The sequence below is a fragment of the Danio rerio genome, chromosome 25, assembly GCF_052040795.2.
Source record: "Danio rerio strain M-AB ecotype USA chromosome 25, GRCz13ab, whole genome shotgun sequence".
Classification (NCBI taxonomy): Eukaryota; Metazoa; Chordata; class Actinopteri; order Cypriniformes; family Danionidae; genus Danio; species Danio rerio.
In genome coordinates, this window is record NC_141045.1 from 11,910,356 (window position 1) to 11,929,379 (window position 19,024).

Here is a 19,024-nt window from a genome sequence, read left to right on the forward strand (position 1 = left end):
AACTGATAAAAATAAAATGAGAAAAGAGATTTATATGTACAAAATGTAAAAAAAATAAATAAACGGGGACATTTACATTACCTACCACAAAATAATCATATTTTTGAAATATATACTTGACAAAAATATAACGTAAAATATCTATAATAATCATTGTAAAGCGCTTAAATGACAAAAAAGCAAACTCTGCATGTAAATTTTCCACCCTGGAGCTTTAATTCCAAGGACTTTTATACTGGAAAAAAAGTCACGAGACACGGAACTACATCGAGTCGTTTGTATTGACAAGCAGACGCTTCGCTGAAGAACCACACACAAAAATAAGCATCAAGCAACGATGATCAAGGCTATTCTTATTTTCAACAACCATGGGAAACCCCGGCTCATCAGATTCTACCAATATTTTGTAAGAAACGCGCAAAACAGCATTTACCAGTTAACAGTAACGTTACTCTCCGTCTTTACCATTGATACTAAACGCTGATTTATAATTAATATAGATGTATAAACAGTCTATAGTTGAACATACATGTATAATATCAGTGTACCGTTTTGTAGTGAGTAAAAATGACTTACTTCATAGTTGTCACAGCTGCTTTTTGGAAATGTATTCACTCATTAGGTGTTTAAATATATTTAATGCAAGTATATGTATATTATATCATCCACAAAATTGATATTTGAGGTAAAGTTAATTTTATTTTTGCACATTCGTTCATTTAACCGTCTCTGTATTGTTTACCACGCTACTTTGAATATTGGGTCTGAACATTAGCATTATTTCACTGACTGATCAGTGAATGTTGAACAATGTTGACAGTCATTGGCTGCTAAAATGATATCTCCATTTTAAATTTGTTAATAATACTATTCTGAAATAATATTATTAAAGAGAAAGTACAAATGTGTGAATATAAATCAAACTTTACCTCAATTATTACCTAATCTAAATCTATATCAATCACATTGCGGTTTTATGTGTTTAATTTACTGCTAAGCATATGTTTATCAATGTATAATAATATGAAAAGCCAGAATATGCTAATAAAATTAATATAATATGTTCTTTTCATGGGCCAACATGGTGGCTCAGTGGTTAAAATCATCGCCTTATAGCAAGAAGGTTGCTGGTTCGAGCCCCGGATGAGTCAGTTGGCATTTCTATGTGGAGTTTGCATGTTCTCTCCATGTCCACGTGGGTTTCCACCGGGTGCAGTTCAAAGACATGCGCTATCAGGGTTTCTGCAGGTTTCACCAAGTTAAATTTGAGGCTTTTTAAGACATTTTTAACACCTTTATGAATGAAATTTTAGACTTATACAGGGCTAAATGTTAAAGATTTTTTTTCGAACATCCCAGGTGGAAAATTGCTTACCCTATCAAAATGTATAAAAATTTAATAATATGATAATTTTTGTTTATATAATTTAAGTAATTTTCAAATATACTCATTCACAAATTATATAACCCATAACAAGAATAGAACAAAACATAGCTCTAAATGACTTCAGTCAACAATAAACATGATTTAATAATAGGTGAGGTCAGTATCATCAGCAGTGAATAAATAGAGAGCTTTAAAGCAAATGCCACTGTAAGAAAAAGTTAAAAGATTTATTGAGATTGTATGGGAGTTAATGGCCAGATTGGGTAGTTATACATAAAGAAAGGAAAATTAAGACCTGTTAAAAAAGATTTAAGACCTACAACACAACATTTTAGTAGATGTAAGATTTTTTTAAGGCGTAAAATTTTGCTTTTGAGATTTAAGAAATTTTAAGACTTTTTAAGAACCTGCAAATACCCTGGCTATAGGTGAATTGAATAAACTAAATTGGCCATAGTGTATGTGTGTGCATGTGTATTTCCCAGTACTGGGTTGCAGCTGGAAGGGCTTTCATTGTGTAAAACATATGGTGGATGAGTTGGCGGTTCATTCGGCTGTGGTGACCCCTGTTGAATATAGTGACTAAGCCACAAAGAAACTGAAGGAATGTATGTTCTTTTCACAGGCCGAAGACATGCAGCAGCAGATCATCAGGGAGACCTTTCATCTGGTATCCAAAAGAGATGATAATGTCTGCAACTTTCTGGAAGGCGGAAGGTGATGGAGAGGCTTTTGCATAATAATCTTGCACATATCAATACTCAGGATTGTATGAGAGTCAGTTACTGAAGCTTTGCTCCTTCATTTTAGTTTGATCGGCGGCTCTGACTACAAGCTGATCTACAGACACTATGCCACTCTGTATTTTGTGTTTTGCGTGGACTCGTCAGAGAGCGAGCTGGGGATTCTCGATCTTATACAGGTGAACGAAACTGCAGTGGTGCACACAGCTTATAGCCACACGAGGGCATTTTATGTTTCCTTTTTGCATCCAAGTTATATTGCATTTTTAAAGTGCCCCTATTATGCTATTTCAGTTTTTTTTTTGTGGCATACAATGACTGATTCAATGTTTTCTCAGAATTTGTATTATTTCTTTAGTTTTTATGGTTTGAAAATATTTACATCTTGTAAAACTTTATTTTTATTTATTTATATTAAGATTTTTATTTATTTATTTATTTTTATTTATTTATATTAAGATTTTTTTTTTAAGATTTTTTTGCAGTGTAAAATGACTGTTTTTCTCAGAAATGGCAGTTTTTGTTGAGTTGTTATGCTTTTGACAATATTCACATCCAGTAAAACCTTTATTTATATGCAAGAAGAAGAGAACACTGATAAAAGCAATATGAGAAAAGTGCTCCATTATGCTATTTTCAGAGTTCTTGCAGCATAAAATTACTGATTTAATGGTGTTTTTCTCATATTTTGCAGCATTTCTTACATTTTTATGCTTTGAAAATATTTACATAATGTAAAACCTTATTTTTATATATTTAAAATATGCAAATGTGCAAAAAGAAAAAACGCTGAGAAAAAAGGAGAAAAATGCCCCTGCTATGCTATTTTTTGCGGCATAAAATGACTTATTCAATGGTGTTTTTCTCAGAATTTTTTGTATTTAGTTATTAGGCTTTGACAATATTCACATCTTGTAAAACCTTATTTATATATTTGTTTATTTATAATCAAGAAGAGGAAAGTCTGGGAAAAAATAATGAGTAAAGTGCCCCATTATCTTATTTTCAGATTATTTTTGCTGTCTAGAATGACTGATTCAATAGTGTGTTTCTCAGCATTTTCAGCATTTCTTAAGTCGTTATGCTTTGGCAATATTTACATCATGTAAAACCTTATTTTATTTATTTATATGCAAGGAAAGGAACCAGAAGAAAGATAAATGAGAAAAGTGCCTGTGTTATGATATTTTTAGATTATTTTGTGGCACAAAATGACTGATTTAATGGTGTTATTCTTAGAATTTGCAGCATTTCTTGAGTCGTTGTGCTTTGATAATATTCATATCTTGTAAAACCTTTTATTTATTTATATGCAGGAAGAGAAAACTCTGTTAGAAAAAAAATTTTTTTTTAAAAGTACCCCATAATGCTATTTTCAAATTTTTTTGCAGCGTAAAATAACTGATTTCAATGGTGTTTTCTCAGAATGCGCAGCAATTATATATATATATATATATATATATATATATATATATATATATATATATATATATATATATATATATATATATATATATATATGCAAGAATTAGAAAAGTGCCAAGTACTTACATGACTATTACAATGTAAACATAGTCTATGAGTACACTAATAGCAACTTATTGAGTTTTAGTAATTGATCAAACACGCACAGCCTGCTTCAATTGGGCTCTGGTTGAATGTGAGATGCGATCAAAGCCACATGATTCACAAATCTGTCCAAACTCTGCTAGTAATGTGCAGAAATTTGAGAAAAAATTGTGTGGAATTTGCTTGTCTTTTTGCATTAAATTCTAGGATCGCAATAAATCAACGGACTGAATTGTAAATGTAATTTTACATCCATGCAAGTTCAAAAAATATATTTTTTCCCCTCATAAAGTAGAAATTCCAGATAATTCATCTTTTCTTTTGGGAAACAATAACCTAATTTATTAAGCAACTTTCACAGTTGCACATTAAACAAATGAAAGTGTGCCAGCATCAAGAAAGCATAATGGGACACTTTAATATATACCTTTGTTTTAGTGCAATCATTGATTGACAGAAATAATTAGTGTGAACTTTACCTTATTAAGGCTACCCAACCTTGTAATCATGACAGCATAGCTTTGTCATGCCGAAACTTAAATCTTTATTAGCATTAGTAGTTGATTTGCTCCTGATTTAAATTCAGATGACATATTCTGAAATGTTGCGTGAGTGTGAAAGAGCATGTTGTTGTGGTTCACACTTATGTATTTTTATCATAATAATACAGGTCTTTGTGGAGACCCTGGATAAATGCTTTGAGAATGTGTGCGAACTTGACTTAATCTTCCACATGGATAAGGTCAGTTTTATTGTTATTGTTATTTATAGAGAATTATGAAACATTTGAACAGGTTTTACATCTTAAAACGTGCTGTTAAATTTCATTCAGGGTAAGAATAATCGGGGTGATCATAATTCATCAGTTGAAATACAGGTCGGAATATCCTTTCTGATAATGGCCTGTTGGATTATGGCACCGTCATAAAACATATACGCTGATAGAAGTGTACGCTACACTGCCTTTGTTGGTTATCTAATCAGAATTATTGTTTTATGAGTGGAAGGAATGACGTGGAAAATGATAACCAATGGCTTTTTTACGGTAACTGGACACATTTGTTTTTTCGATACTCCATATGAAACATGTTATGTTAGAGTTGCTAAAAAATGAAAATGACCTCATCATTTATTCTCTCGTGTTGAGTTTCTTTCTTCTGTTGAGCACATAAGATATTTTGAAGAATGCTGGCACCCGTTGACTTCACTGTAAAAACAACAACATTGACTTAAAATTTTAAGGCAACTTGATGATGACTTTTTTTATCGATTCAGCTTAAATATAGTCAACTACAATACTTGCGTTAAAAGTTGAGTCAACTCAAAAAAGCTAAATTGATATTTTGAAGAATGCTAGCTACTGGCACCTATTGATTTCACTGTAAAAAAAAACAACAACATTGACTCAACTTAACTTTTAAGGCAACTTAATGACAATTTTTTAGTTGATTCAACTTAAATCTTCTCAAGTACAGTACTTGGGTTAAAATTTTATATTTTGAAGAATGCTGGTTGCTGGCACCCATTGACTTCACTGTAAAAAAAGCAACATTGACTCAACTTAATTTTAAAGCAACGTGATGACAACTTTTTTTAGTTAATTCAACTTAAATATAGTCAACTACAGTATTTGAGTTAAAAGTTGAGTCGACTTAAACCAGCTAAGTTTATATTTTGAAGAGTGCAGGTAGCTGGCACCCATTGACTTCACTGTAAAAAACAACTTTGACTCAACTTGAAACTGTAGGACAACTTGATGATGACTTTTAGAGTTGATTCAACTTAAATCTAGTCAACTACAGTACTTAGGTTAAAAGTTGAGTCAACTCAAAAAAGCTGTGCAACACGTTTCCTTACAATTTTAAGTTAGGTCAACTTTTTGTTTGTTTGCAGTGTTGTCGTACATTGTAAAAAAACTTTTAACTTTTTCATGTGAACCAAATGAACTTTTCTACTTATCTCAACTTTCAACAATCAAACTGATCAAGAACTTTAAGTTAAACTTTGTACAACTTTGTAAACATTTAGTTGAAACAAGAAACATTAAAATAAATCAAAGCAACATAAACATATTTGTTGTCTTGTCATGCAATTTTTTAAAGTATAGGAAAAAATGACTGGACATCAATATGTGCCAGCTACCAACATCTTTTCAGAATATTTTCTTTTGTGTTCAACAGAAGAAAGAAACTCAAATGAACAACGGAAGAGTCAAGAAGTGATGGCAGGATTTATATTTTTGGGCTAGCCCTTTAGATTTCTGAACTATCCCTTTAAGCTAATGTCAAGAAACAAAAGGCAGATCTGATTCTTTCAAATGTTTACGTTTTTTGTTTGTTCATTCCAGGTCCATTATATTCTCCAGGAAGTCGTGATGGGTGGGATGGTTCTGGAAACGAATATGAATGAAATCGTTGCTCAAGTGGAGCTTCAGAACAGAATGGAGAAATCAGAGGCAAGTTCACATTTAGGCCAAACCAACTGGAGTCACTCAGATGCCACTAGTTCGGTTTATTAGAAGTTTTACGCTGCGTTCACACCAGACGCGAAAGAAGCTTCAAGCGCGACTGATTTACATGTTAAGTCAAATTCAAAAGTCGATTGACGTGCTTATTGCGCGTTTCGTGCAAATCGCTCAAGTTCGAAAATCTGAACTTCAGCAAACATTCGTGCCACGTTAACCAATCAGGAGCTTTCTCTTGTAGGGGTGTGCTTATGACATAGCGCCTGTTCTTGGTGTCCCGGGGGGAAATCCTCCAGCCATCACCGGACAACAGTTGATCAAACTGGGCTCAGCTCAGTCTAAAGCACAGATGAAAGCTTCCATCATCGTGAATGAAGCGATTATACTCAAAATGTTCACACGCGAATATTGCGATTTATCCACGCGTACCGTGTCTGGTGTGAACACAGCATTAGACACGCAGGGTTGGTTTTATAGTTTAACGCAAAACGTTCAGTTGAAGTCTAATTATTAGCCCTCCTGTATATATTTTTTTCCCAATTTCCCAAGATTTTTTCCAACACATTTCTAAATATAATAGTTTTAGTAACTCATTTCTAATAACCGATTTCTTTTATCTTTGCCATGATGACAGTAAATAATGTTTTACTAGAAAATTTAAAATACTAGTATTCAGCTTAAAGTGACATACAAAGGCGTAATTATGTTAATTAGGCAGGTTAGAGTAATTAGGCAAATCATTGTATAAAGATGGTTTGTTCTATGGACAATTAAAAAAAATATTGCTTAAGGGGGCTAATAATATTAACCTTAAAATAGTTAAAAAAAAAAAAACACTTTCATTCTAGCTGAAATCAAGCAAACAAGACTTTCTCCAGAAGAAATAAATATTATCAGACATACTGTGAAAATGTCCTTGCTCTGTTGAACATCATTTAGGAAATATTACAAGAAGAAAAAAATCACAGAAGGGATAATATTTTACATTTTTAACTGTATCTGCTCATATTTAACATGGTTGAATAGTAAAAATACACAGAGCAGAGGCTTGGTAATGTTCACATTAGTTTTGATGAGTATCATTTTCTTTTTCCTGCATATCTTTTGACCGTATCAGTACTTCATATAATGGTGAAAGGTGTCTGTGCTGCTATCAGTGATTGACTGTCACATGATATCCTATCTGGATTAGAGGTGATCAGTAATGTTTGACAACACTAGATGTACTCTTAACATGTGTATGGTAGAGGCAGTCACAGTGAGGAAATGTCACACAGGGCAATATTAAAGAAAAGATCTGTTGAGAGCAGGCCTGGTCAGGTTAGTTTTTTGTTTGCACTGATAAAAAATATATGCGATGAAAAAATCTAAATATAATGCAGTCTTACATATAAGATAAAAAAAATTATTAATATGATTACAATTTGTTTACTTTTTTACATCCTTGTTTTGGACCAGGTTTAGCCCTAAAATTTCTACTGCGTTGAGTGGAAAGGATTATTTTTTTTGTTTTAATTTAATTATGGACACAACACTTTTTTTCTCTGGGGTATATAAAACAGTTAAGAGCATGTGCGCTAATAGTATAAGTTTAAGAAGGAAAAAAAATAGATTTTTGAGTTTATTAATAAACATTTTGGTCAACAGAGAAGTTAAAATCATTCAGAAATTGGTAATAAACATAATAATAATAATAATAATAATAATAACAATAATAATTCCTTACATTTATATAGCGCTTTTCTGGGCACTCAAAGCGCTTTACACAATAGGGTGGATCTCCTCATCCACCACCAGTGTGCAGCATCCACCTGGATGACGTGATGGCAGCCATTTTCCGCCAGACCGCACACCACACCAGCTGATTGGTGGAGAGGAGAGAGTAATGAAGCCAATGATATGGGGAGGGTTAGGAGGCCATGATGGACAGAGGCCTGTGGGCAGATTTGGCCAGGAAGCCGGTCAAGTGCCGGTTAAACCCCTACTCTTTTTCGAAAGGACATCCTGGGATTTTTAACGACCACAGAAAGTCGTACAGAGTTCAACTGTACGTGATCCTGGAACTTATCTTATGTTAGATGGGTATATTTTTAGCAATAACCAAAAGCTAGATTTTTCTTTTATGCCAAAATCATAAGACTATTACGTAAAGATCATGCACCATGAAGATATCTTTTAAAGTTCCAATTGTAAATACAGCAATATTGAACACGTCACCATTTTTCTCAGAATTTTATTTATTATTTTTTTAAAGGTGTTGCTTATTTTTTACTGAATGTTGATAACAACCAAAGAAATACATATATGCAAAAAAAAAAAAAAAATCTGAAATTTAAAGGGCCATGAAACCCCCTTGTTTCAGCAGGGTGTTTTCACACCTCTACTTTGGAAAAAGTCAGAAAAGTGGGTGTGTCCAGCTCTGTTTAGGGGGGAGTGTTGGAGGAAGAAAAGAGGCTTGGTGTGGGAGTGTCTATTTGGGCACGTGCGAGTTTCAGAGTCAAAACACACACACACACAAACACGGGAGAAAGTGATGGTGTTTACATGGACATCTGTAGTCGAATTATTTGCCAAATTATTAAATGGTGGACTTTAACTGCAGTTTGGCTCTTTCATTCAGGGAATTCATGCATGTCCCTCGCGACAAACGAGACATTTGATTCGAGGAACTGCTCTAAGCGTGTATTTTTCATGCAATGTTTGATACCGCACGGCGAATGAGAGAAGAAAAAAAAAACTCAGCATTTCCCAGAAACTTAGATGCACACGGCAGGTAGCGTCAGAAAGCCGCATGTTTTATTCCGGTAACAAAAAAAAGTTTGGTTGTGGTGCTAACATGTTTACACTCGGTAAAATAGTTAAGTTCGATACGAACAAACTGAATAAACAAAGAGCACTGGTCGCTCACTTACCAAATCTGTAGAGACAGGACAATCACCAGCAACTAGAGCTGCGTCTTTATTAAGAGGAGACTACAAGCGAATCCAGATCTCAGCGTTTGCAGATTACAGCTCTCAGGTAAACAATAATTCTTCTTAGACACGTAAGTTAAGTTATTGTTGTCGAGCGTTGCGTACACTGGTAATCCACATGACTCCAGCTGCGCTCTCACAGAGAGAAAATGAAAACAAAACTTAACGGCAGCAAACTATAAAAGCAACACTTCACGCTTGTTTTGCCAATACAACGTGGCGTGTCTGCCGTCTAAACACTATGACAGTAATGAATATTAATGAAGTTGAACAATAGAGCGCGCTGATTGGTTTGAACCAAGCTTTACTCATGCATTAATGCATCACACTGTAAGACGTAATAAGACACAGTCTGGCTCAGACGTCCAGTCTGCACGCTGGAATACAACGCTATTATGACATGACCGTGACGCAGCTTCAAAAATTTGTTTCAAACCAGAAGTACGAATTTGCTTGAAATAACGCAAAAACAACCAATTTACACTTTTTAGTGAAATATAGGTGTCCTAATAGTGTTTTTAGCAGTGTGGGACACATATACGACTGTCAACAGCTCAAAAAATGTGTTTTGGTGTTTCGTGACCCTTTAAGTAGTTCTTCAGCAACCCTTCGTCATTGTAAATGAATATTAGCTGCTTCAGTCCAACATCTAAATGATCAGAATGATGAAGATGAACAATGATTTCAGCAAGACAATGATCCAAAACACAGCAAAGGAAACTCTCAAATGCTATCAGAGAAAGAAAATCAAGCTGTAGAATGGCCCAGCCAATCACCTGACTTGGATCCGATAGAAAATACGAAATGAAGATCAGATTTTATTGACGAGACCCACAGAATCCCATTTGTTACTAAACATAACCAATTTATTTTGTTTTATTTTTATGTTTGTATTGTTTGGGTTTTTACATAAATCTGGTTCCACTCCATGTCAACAGCTTCTTTAGAAATATTATTCCCAGAAAAAAAACATGATGTGTTGAATACTTATATTTTATGTATAAACTAAAACTTAATTTTGGATCTATTATTATTATTATTATTATTAATCAGCTTTCAGATAATGTATAAAACATTACATTTATGACTGGTTTTATGGTCCAGAAATCAATATTTATTCATAAATAAACATTGAATCAGAAAGAAATATTTATTTATTAAATATTAAAATAGATTTAAATTGATACTATGAGTATAGTAGTTTATAATGTTTTTTTAAATAATAATAACAGGAATTTATTTTTTTTATAAACTCATGAATGGAAAATGTTTTTAAAAATTCAATCATCTTGAGCCAGGATAAAATTAGAATAGACAACAAGGGCTCCTATTTAAATATTCCATGGTATGCTTTTATTCACTTGTTTCTGTGTTTTAAGATTTGTGTGCTTTTCTGCAGGGTGGTCTGTCTGCAGCACCAGCACGAGCCGTTTCTGCAGTCAAAAACATGAATCTTCCTGAAATCCCCCGGAACATCAATATCGGGGACATTAATATCAAAGTGCCCAGTCTCTCCCCGTTTTGAGTCGGCTCGTCTGATCCATGTGTTTTTCTGTTGTTGTTATTATTATGTGTTATCAGTAATTGCCATAGATGCCGTCTCCCTCTTGCCATTACTGACAGTCATTTGAGTCCAAAGCACTACAGGGTCCAATCATTCACAACATATCTTTCATTTCAGAAGCGTGTTTCCAGTTTTGTTTAAAGTGTTGTTTTGTATTTTGTCTGTGATGCTGTAAAGTTCTAACATGTGTTTTCTGCCAGCTTTAGACCAATTATGAAAGTGGTAAATGTTACACATTAATAATTTATATTGAATGTTACTGTTACATTAAAATTGATTTTGTCCAGAAATATCATTTGTGTCTTTTTAAATTTTTTCCAATTTAGTTAAATAAAATGGGTTTTCTAATTCATTTAGTCTCATAAAGGATTTCAGTGTACTGTAACCAAGAAGATAATTGTTTAAAAATAACAGGGTTTCAGCGGGGTCTTAATGTCTTAAATCTTAAAATCCAAATTTTAGGCTTAAAAAATCTTAAATGTACTGAAATATTGTGTTGTAGGTCTTACATCTTTTTTAACAGGTCTTAATTTTCTTTTGTTCATGTATCGCTACCCAATCTGGCCAAAACTCATACAATCACCAACAATCCATCTCAAAAAAATTTTTTTTTACTCTATTTATTATAATGGTTTAATTATTTTCCTTACCTTTACAAGTTCTCCATGTATTTACTGCTGAGGAGGACACCGACCTGGACAGATTGTTGTGCACAGATTTAGTTAAAACATTTTAAACATTATAAAACAAGAAAGTTTTTGTTGGAAAGAAGTGCATGTTTACAACTAGAGCTTGCCTGTTTTTACACAATGTTTAAAATATTTTACTAAAAATTATCTAAATTATTTTTGAATTATTAATATATTATTCTATTATTAAATGTATTAAATTATAATTTATTTATTTTTTTGATAGAGCAATTTTCAAAAGTCTTTTTCATCTGGGGCTTTTGAAAGAAATCCTTAGCCTTTAGCCCTTTATAAGTTTAAAATTTCATTCATAAGGGTCTTAAAATGTCTTAAAAGTCTTAAATTTAACTTGGTGAAACCTACAGAAACCCTGAATAAAGAGCTGCATATTTTAACTGAGGGATTGAAATTTGCCTGTAGGCTTCAAAATGTACATTCTTTGGTTGTTTGTTTTATGTATTTTCAGATTTTTCCCCCCTCACAATTTTTACTTTTAAATAGGTCACCATTTTGCATTCGGATAATTTTAGACGTGTACGTATGAAACTATGTGAAGCTATTTACTTGGATTTTTTTTAAATCTATTAAGCATTATTTGTATAAAAAATATATAAAATGAATAGTATCAAACTTGATTTTATAAATATATTTAGTTTAAGTCAGAATTATTAGCCCTCCTTTAATTTTTTTTTCTTTTTCAATATTTCCTAAATGATGTTTCAAAGAGCAAAGATCTTTTTACAGTATGACTGACAATATTTTTTCTTCTGGAGAAAGTCTTATTTGTTTTATTTTGACTAGAATAAAAGCAGTTTTTAATTTTGTAAACACCATTTTAAGGTCAAAAATATCAGTCCCTTTAAGTTAATTTGTTTTTCAATAGTCTACAGAACAAGCTATTGTTATACAATAACTTGCCTAATTACCCTAACCTGCCTAGTTAACTTAATTAAGTTAAGCCTTTAAAAGTGACTTTAAGCTGTATAAAAGGGTCTTAAAAATATCTAGTCAAATTTTATTTACTGTCATCATGGCAAAGATAAAATAAATCAGTTATTAGAAATGAGTTATTAAAACTAATATGATAAGAAATGTTTAAAAAAAACCTCTCCGTTAAACAGAAAATGGGGGAAAAATAAAAAGGGGGGCTAATAATTCAGGGGAGCTAATAATTCTGACTATATATATATATATATATATATATATATATATATATATATATATATATATATATATATATATATATATATATATATATATATTATAGGGTTTGCATGTTCTCCCTGTGTTCACTTGGGTTTCCTCTGGGTGTTTTGGTTCATTTAAACAAAACAGATTTATTAAACAGATAATTTTATTAAAATTATATTTTAGTCAACAAACATATTTAGAAATTGAAAGAAAAGACAATTAAACTCAAGCAAAATATTGAAAAAAATATTACAACCATCAATAAATAAATAAATCTTTCTAATTTTTTTTGCTTCTCTTTTTTAATATATATTAATGTTTTACCATAAAATATAAATTTGGCTGTACTATTTTTTAGACCGTTTTTGTAAGTTATTTTGTTATAAGCTCCAGATTTGGCTTCAGTACTGACTAATCTAATGTATACGCACAGATATAATATTGTATAGCTTCCTATTAAAACTATGAATTTAAAAGAGAGATTTATACTTATATATGCTGAGCATATATAATGAATATATAACCTTCAATCCACCTCGCATTATGTGGGTTAATAAATCGCAACCATGAATGATGCTTGCTTTAGATGTTTTATGAGAAATGTTTAATTGCTTTATAAAAAAGTATTTGGTTTAAATTCCATTATAGCAGTATTGCATGTTTACCTGACATTCTCCATTTCATTGGTTCATTGTCATTTTACACCTCAACATTTAATCGTAAACATTTTATTATCTCAAAGAATCTGCAGCGTCATGTTCTGATTACGATTTTGTGCACTTAAAAACAGATAATCATAGGACAAGATCTTATTTGTGTAACAGTATGTCAGCATATTTTGGACAAATCACTGCAGTTTCACCGTGACTGTGCAGTGTTATAAAATCAGCTTTATTGCATTTAAAAAAGGAGGTCCTTAAAGGCGAGTTGAAAAAAACAAGGAGTTCAAATGATAACATTTACCTCACACAACCGAAAAAAAACGATACCATATCTGGAAATCTATGATATCATAGTGTTATCTTGAAGATAGCAGATATCAAAGGTCAAGAGCCATCAGATGACATCTGAAGTCATCAGAGCGAAGTGACTCAGGGAACACTGACTTTTTTTATGCATTCACTCAAATAAAAAATAAAAATAAAAAGTTTGCTGCTTGTTTATATTAAATAATTACTTATTTAAAAGCAGCTGAAGAATTCTTGATTTTTTTGGGGACAACTTAATAGTTTTAAGTTCAATCCAATTAAATTGTTAAGTTAAATTAATCAGTTTGTGTTGGGACTGTATGTGTTGGGACTTTGTTGTGATTTTACAGTTATTTACTGCAAAAACACTTAGTAAAATACTAGATACATTCTTTACAGTTCACTACTGTAATATGCAGTGCATTGTGGGACATTAAAACTTACAGTAACTTACTGGATATTAGGAATATGCGGTATTCTACTGTAATCAAAGTAATCAAGTGCTGCTACTGTAGTTGAAGACAAATAGGAGACAGTTGATTTAAAAATTGGTGGCTTGGTGGGAATTTTTTAAATTCAATAGTAAGTATGGCGGTGGCGACCTCGGATTAATAAAGGGACTAAGCCGACAAGAAAATAAATGAAGTATGGCGACACAGTGGCGCAGTAGGTAGTGCTCTCGCCTCACAGCAAGAAGGCCGCTGGTTCGAGCCTCGGCTGGGTCAGTTGGCATTTCTGTGTGGAGTTTGCATGTTCTCCTCGCGTTCACGTGGGTTTCCTTCAGGTACTCCAGTTTCCCCAACAGTCTAAAGAAATGTCTTATTGACCTTATTCTCCGTAGACGAGCGGGCGCTGCCATTTGAATCTTTTTGGCACGAGACTTCCGGTCTCATTCACTTCCATTCATTTTTAGACATTAAAAACTGCTCGTTTCGCTGTTTGATGTTGCAAACTTATATTTCCTTGTTATATTATTCTACTTGGTCTGTATAGTCATGCAAACATTTGTTTGTAGAGCAAGTAGTTTGACCGTTTTTTTGCCGTTTATTATTCCTTGTCATTTCTCCCATAGGCGATTGAAACGGAAGTTCTAAGACAATCACGAAAACAGGCACACTTCCGCATTTTAGAATAAGGTCAATAGGTGAATTGGGTAAGCTTAATTGTCCGTAGTGTATGTGTGTGAAAGAGTGTGTATGGATGTTTCTCAGTGATGGGTTGCAGCTGGAAGGGCATCCGCTGTGTGAAACGTGCTGGTTAAGTTGGCGGGTTATTCCTCTGTAGCGACCTCAGATTAATAAAGGGACTAGGTCGAAAACAAAAATGAAATGAATGAATAGTAAATACGAAAAATAAAGGTTTTGCACTGCTAGTGTAAAATGTAAATATATTACAGTAAATCTAGTGTGAAAATTGTCATGCGGTAAAATTCAAATGGGTTAAAGGTCATTTTACTATAAAAAGTAGTTGCGGTAAGGCTATTTTACTGTAAAAAATGTAATTGTGATAGGGCCCTACTATACTGTAAAACACAATTACAGGTAAGTTAAAGGGCCAGTAAGTTACCGCAAAAATACAATAAAGTGTGAATACATTGTATGGATACTTCTGTACGTGTGATTTTTCAGGTTTTTTATTTGTAATAAATTTGCAACAATTTCAAGAAATCTTTTTCACATTGTTATTATGGGCTATTGTGTGTAGAATTTTGAGGAAAAATAAATGAATTGAATCCACTTTGGAATAAGGCTGTAAGATAAACAAATGTGGAAAAAGTGACGTGCTATAAATACTTTCCAGACGCACTGTAAACAGCAAATGTGCCATGGTCACAACTGACTCTTAAAGGGAATATTAGATGAGACTCTAATTGGTTTAAAGCAAGCTCAAAACACACCCATAATTCATTAAGAGCTTTTCCATTTATTTTTTTCAATTTTTTGCCATCCTAAAAGAAAACAAGAGTGGATTTGGACATGCTCTTAGCACATTTGCCCCATTCGCTTTTGACTTTTAGATCATTAAGATAGAGCCCATAATGTTCATGCAAATGAGATTACATATTTTCGCATCCCATATCACATATTGGAAGAGAATGAAAGTGTTTTAAAAACTTTTTTTTGTTCTCAAAACGTACAAAAAATGTCTTTTAATTATTACTTTTTTTAATATGTTGAAAGGCAAGATTCAAATGTTAAAATTATTAAATTTTTTTTTAAAAATTCAACTAAAGAAGAGATGATTTTCATAGGGGTGACACTATGTCTCAGTGGTTAGCACTGTCGCCTCACAGCAAGAAGGTCGCTGGTTCGAGTCCTGGCTGGTTTAGTTGGCATTTCTGTGTGGAGTTTGCATGTTCTCCCTGTGTTCTGGTTGAGTTTCCTCCAGGTGCTCCGGTTTCCCCCACAGTCCAAAGACATGTGGTATAGGTGAATTGAATAAACTAAACTGGCCGTAGTGTATGTGTGTCAATGAGAGTGTATAGATGTTTCCCAGTACTGGGATGTAGACGGAAGGGCATCTGCTGTGTAAAACATATGCTCGATAAGTTGGCGTTTCATTCCACTGTTGCGATCCCTTATGAATAAAGCGACTAAGCTGAAGGAAAATGAATGAACGAATAATTTTCATAAAAAAGTGAAGAGTGAAATTTGTTTAGCATTAAAAAAGTATGCTGTAGCCCTTTGTAATAAAAAAATTACATTATTATTTAGGTAAATTGTGACATGCCATATTATTAATGCATAATATTAAAGCGTTTGCGACAGCTACGATGAGTTTTACAGAGTCAGTTTCTTTGTCGAACATCATTTCTAACTGATATGGGATAATATGATGAGGGAGAGATACCGTAAAACCTGATAATCATTACGGTCATATATTTACAAATGAAAGGTTCAGTTAAAGTTACTGTCGACATTTTCTGAGATGCTAATCTAAATAATAAATGTCATCTCTGGTACAATGTTCCATCATAAACGCACACATAATCCAAAGGCCATATCTTTGTATAATTCATCATTTATTTCACCCTTTTTGTAAAGTGAGCTTCAAAGTCCAGAAGAAGATTTTTTTTTAACAAGTTCATTTGTCACTGATCCAGTCTTTTGCTCCTGGTAAACACAACATAATTAAGCTAAAGTTCAACTGTATTTTTGCTCAAACTATAAAGTTGTATGACAGAGATACTCAGTTATCCTTTAACAGTTATGTTAGTGATTATGTGTCTGTGGCAGCAGTTTCACAAGCAGATGCTTCTGAGGACAATGTCTTTTTTGTACTACTGGTTTATGCCACTAAACAAAATTGATCTTGAATGGAATTACAACGTTGAACTTGTCTGACCTCAACAGTTTAATATGTATATCAAGAAGCGTTTTCTATACAAGCAAAACATATAGTCCTGTTTTAAGAAATAATATGATGAAATTAAGTGAGTTTTTCCTCAAAATAAGCAAAATAATTTGTCAATAGGGTAAGCAAAATAATCTTATTTTCCTTTTTACATAAGAATAAATTGCTTACACCATTGGCAGATTATTTCGCTTGTTTTAAGGAAAAACGGATTTAACTTTAGTATATTATTTCTTAAAACAATACAATATATGTTTTGTATATATATATATATATATATATATATATATATATATATATATATATGTTTCAATATATATGAAACAAAACAAAATAAAAGTCAAAGTAAGTGTTTTTTGCAGTGCAGAATTCTAACTGCAGTGTATATAGACAGCATTTGAAGTGGATAAAGTGTATTAAAATTATCTTAAGACAAGAATAAATGTTATTTAATAGTTTCAGACATCTTCCATAAACATGTTTGATCCACTATGTATGGTGTAATTTGGAAAGTATGCTCATGATTATTCTTGTCATGAAGCCGAAATTGCCATATGGATTTTTCTTAATACACAAAAGTGAGAGTAACAATAACTCTTAAAATTATATTTTTAAAAACAAATGTGGCCGTACTGCATTTCAATATAATCAAAATATGCAAATTAACAGTTGTTTGTGATTCTCTATTGTTTATTTATGCTTTTGTAATGCATCAGTAGACATTAAGCAGACTGTCTACTAATACTCAAATAGACCATCAAAATAAAATGTTACCAAACTATATATTTTATCATCCTTCCATAACCCTCACGAGAAGCAATCTGCATTTTCCCTCATGGAGACCAAAAATGTCCCAACAAGGTCAAAATTGACTGGTATTGCTATACTTGGGACATTTGGTCCCCACAATATGAGGAACAAAAGTTACACACACACACACAAACAATATTATACACTGTAAAAAATATCCATAAATTAGCAGTTTTCTGTATTTTGTAAGTTTATTTTCTATGCTTATATTTATGCTCTTCAATTGCATTATGGGAGCGTGATCTTTCTTCTAACAACTTCTAACTTTGTAAAAGTTAAAAAAGTTTGAAAAAGTCACATTTAAGAATTTTTTTAATAGTTTAAAGTGATACATTGGATGTTCTCCAGCTTCCGGCGGCTAATTTGCAGCTCTGCACAAGAAGTTTGGCCAGAAGAGAAATGGTCATCCCCAACTGAGCCTGGTTTCTCTCCAGGTTTATTTTTCTTCACTTTTGTCAATTGGTGAACGTTTTGTTCCCCGTCATTATTGCCACTGACTTGCCTGGTTTGGGACTTGTGGAGCAGCGCATTGATGGTTTTGCTCTTCAGTGTTTGGACTTTCAGCAGTGAAATGTAAACCACACTGAACTGAACTAAACTGAACTTCAACTCTGAAAACTGGACTGACACAGTTTTGATTTACTAGAACTTTTATGTTAAGCTACTTTGACACAATCTACATTGTAAAACGGCTATAGAAATAAACATAAACTAAAAATTGAATATATTGTCTGGGTTAGTGTTGTATATTACGCTACAAAAACCTTATAATAAACTTCCAGTACATTTTCAGTTATTTTACCGACTTATTTCTCTATATATTGTTTCTTATACATGATTTCAAACTACTAAAATGTCAATAAAAGTCACTTTGTTAAACTGTAGAGTTAAATTTTCAACATTAAAAGTCGTCAGAGCATCCAAAAACACATCCCAAAATGCAATACACAACCGTAAATTAACTGAAAACACTTGTGAATCACTAAATAGGGAACTGTGTAGTTTCTAACTACAAACATGTCAATAAAAGTCACTTTGTTAAAGAGTGAATCTTTCCCCATCAAAATCCATGGAACCAGAAATTAAGCTCTAATTACGCAATTGAAAAGCATAAATAAAATACAGGAAACTGTTAATTAATAGCCATTTTTACAGTGGCTTTAATGACATTATAAATGCCTCAGATCTTCCCTCTTGTACACCGAATCTGTCCTGTGTATAATGGATGAGCCATTAATTCCAGTGGGAGGAGAGTCATCCCATGCTTTAAATAAAAAGTTGTGCACATGTCAATCCCACTCCCCCTCGTCCTG

General features: G+C 32.6%; 1 protein-coding gene and 1 long non-coding RNA gene across 4 annotated transcripts in view; one reads left to right on the top strand and one right to left on the bottom strand.

Annotated features, from left to right (window-relative positions):
- Positions 1 to 256: 256 nt before the first annotated feature.
- On the top strand, positions 257 to 10,989 carry ap3s2 (adaptor related protein complex 3 subunit sigma 2). Of its 2 annotated transcripts, NM_001002539.1 has the most exon segments (6): positions 267 to 406; positions 2,013 to 2,104; positions 2,198 to 2,309; positions 4,370 to 4,441; positions 6,047 to 6,154; positions 10,535 to 10,989. In NM_001002539.1, coding segments are annotated over 6 exon segments (579 nt in total). In that variant the 5' UTR covers positions 267 to 337; the 3' UTR covers positions 10,661 to 10,989.
- Positions 10,990 to 11,349: 360 nt separating this feature from the next.
- LOC141380907 (uncharacterized) overlaps positions 11,350 to 19,024 on the bottom strand; it is a 30,286-nt gene continuing 22,611 nt past the window's right edge. For both annotated transcript variants that reach the window (XR_015526218.1, XR_015526219.1), the window contains exon 4: positions 11,350 to 11,393. This is a non-coding gene — a long non-coding RNA (uncharacterized LOC141380907). The remainder of the gene's footprint in view (positions 11,394 to 19,024) is intronic.

What these genes read in the sequence shown, in the direction of transcription:
- ap3s2 (XM_087310666.1), top strand. Translation starts at nt 338, where the DNA reads ATGATCAAGGCTATTCTTATTTTCAACAACCATGGGAAACCCCGGCTC. An exon ending in AACTTTCTGGAAGGCGGAAG is followed by an intron (nt 2,105 to 2,197) that starts GTGATGGAGAGG and finishes CCTTCATTTTAG; the next exon opens with TTTGATCGGCGGCTCTGACT. An exon ending in GGATTCTCGATCTTATACAG is followed by an intron (nt 2,310 to 6,046) that starts GTGAACGAAACT and finishes TGTTCATTCCAG; the next exon opens with GTCCATTATATTCTCCAGGA.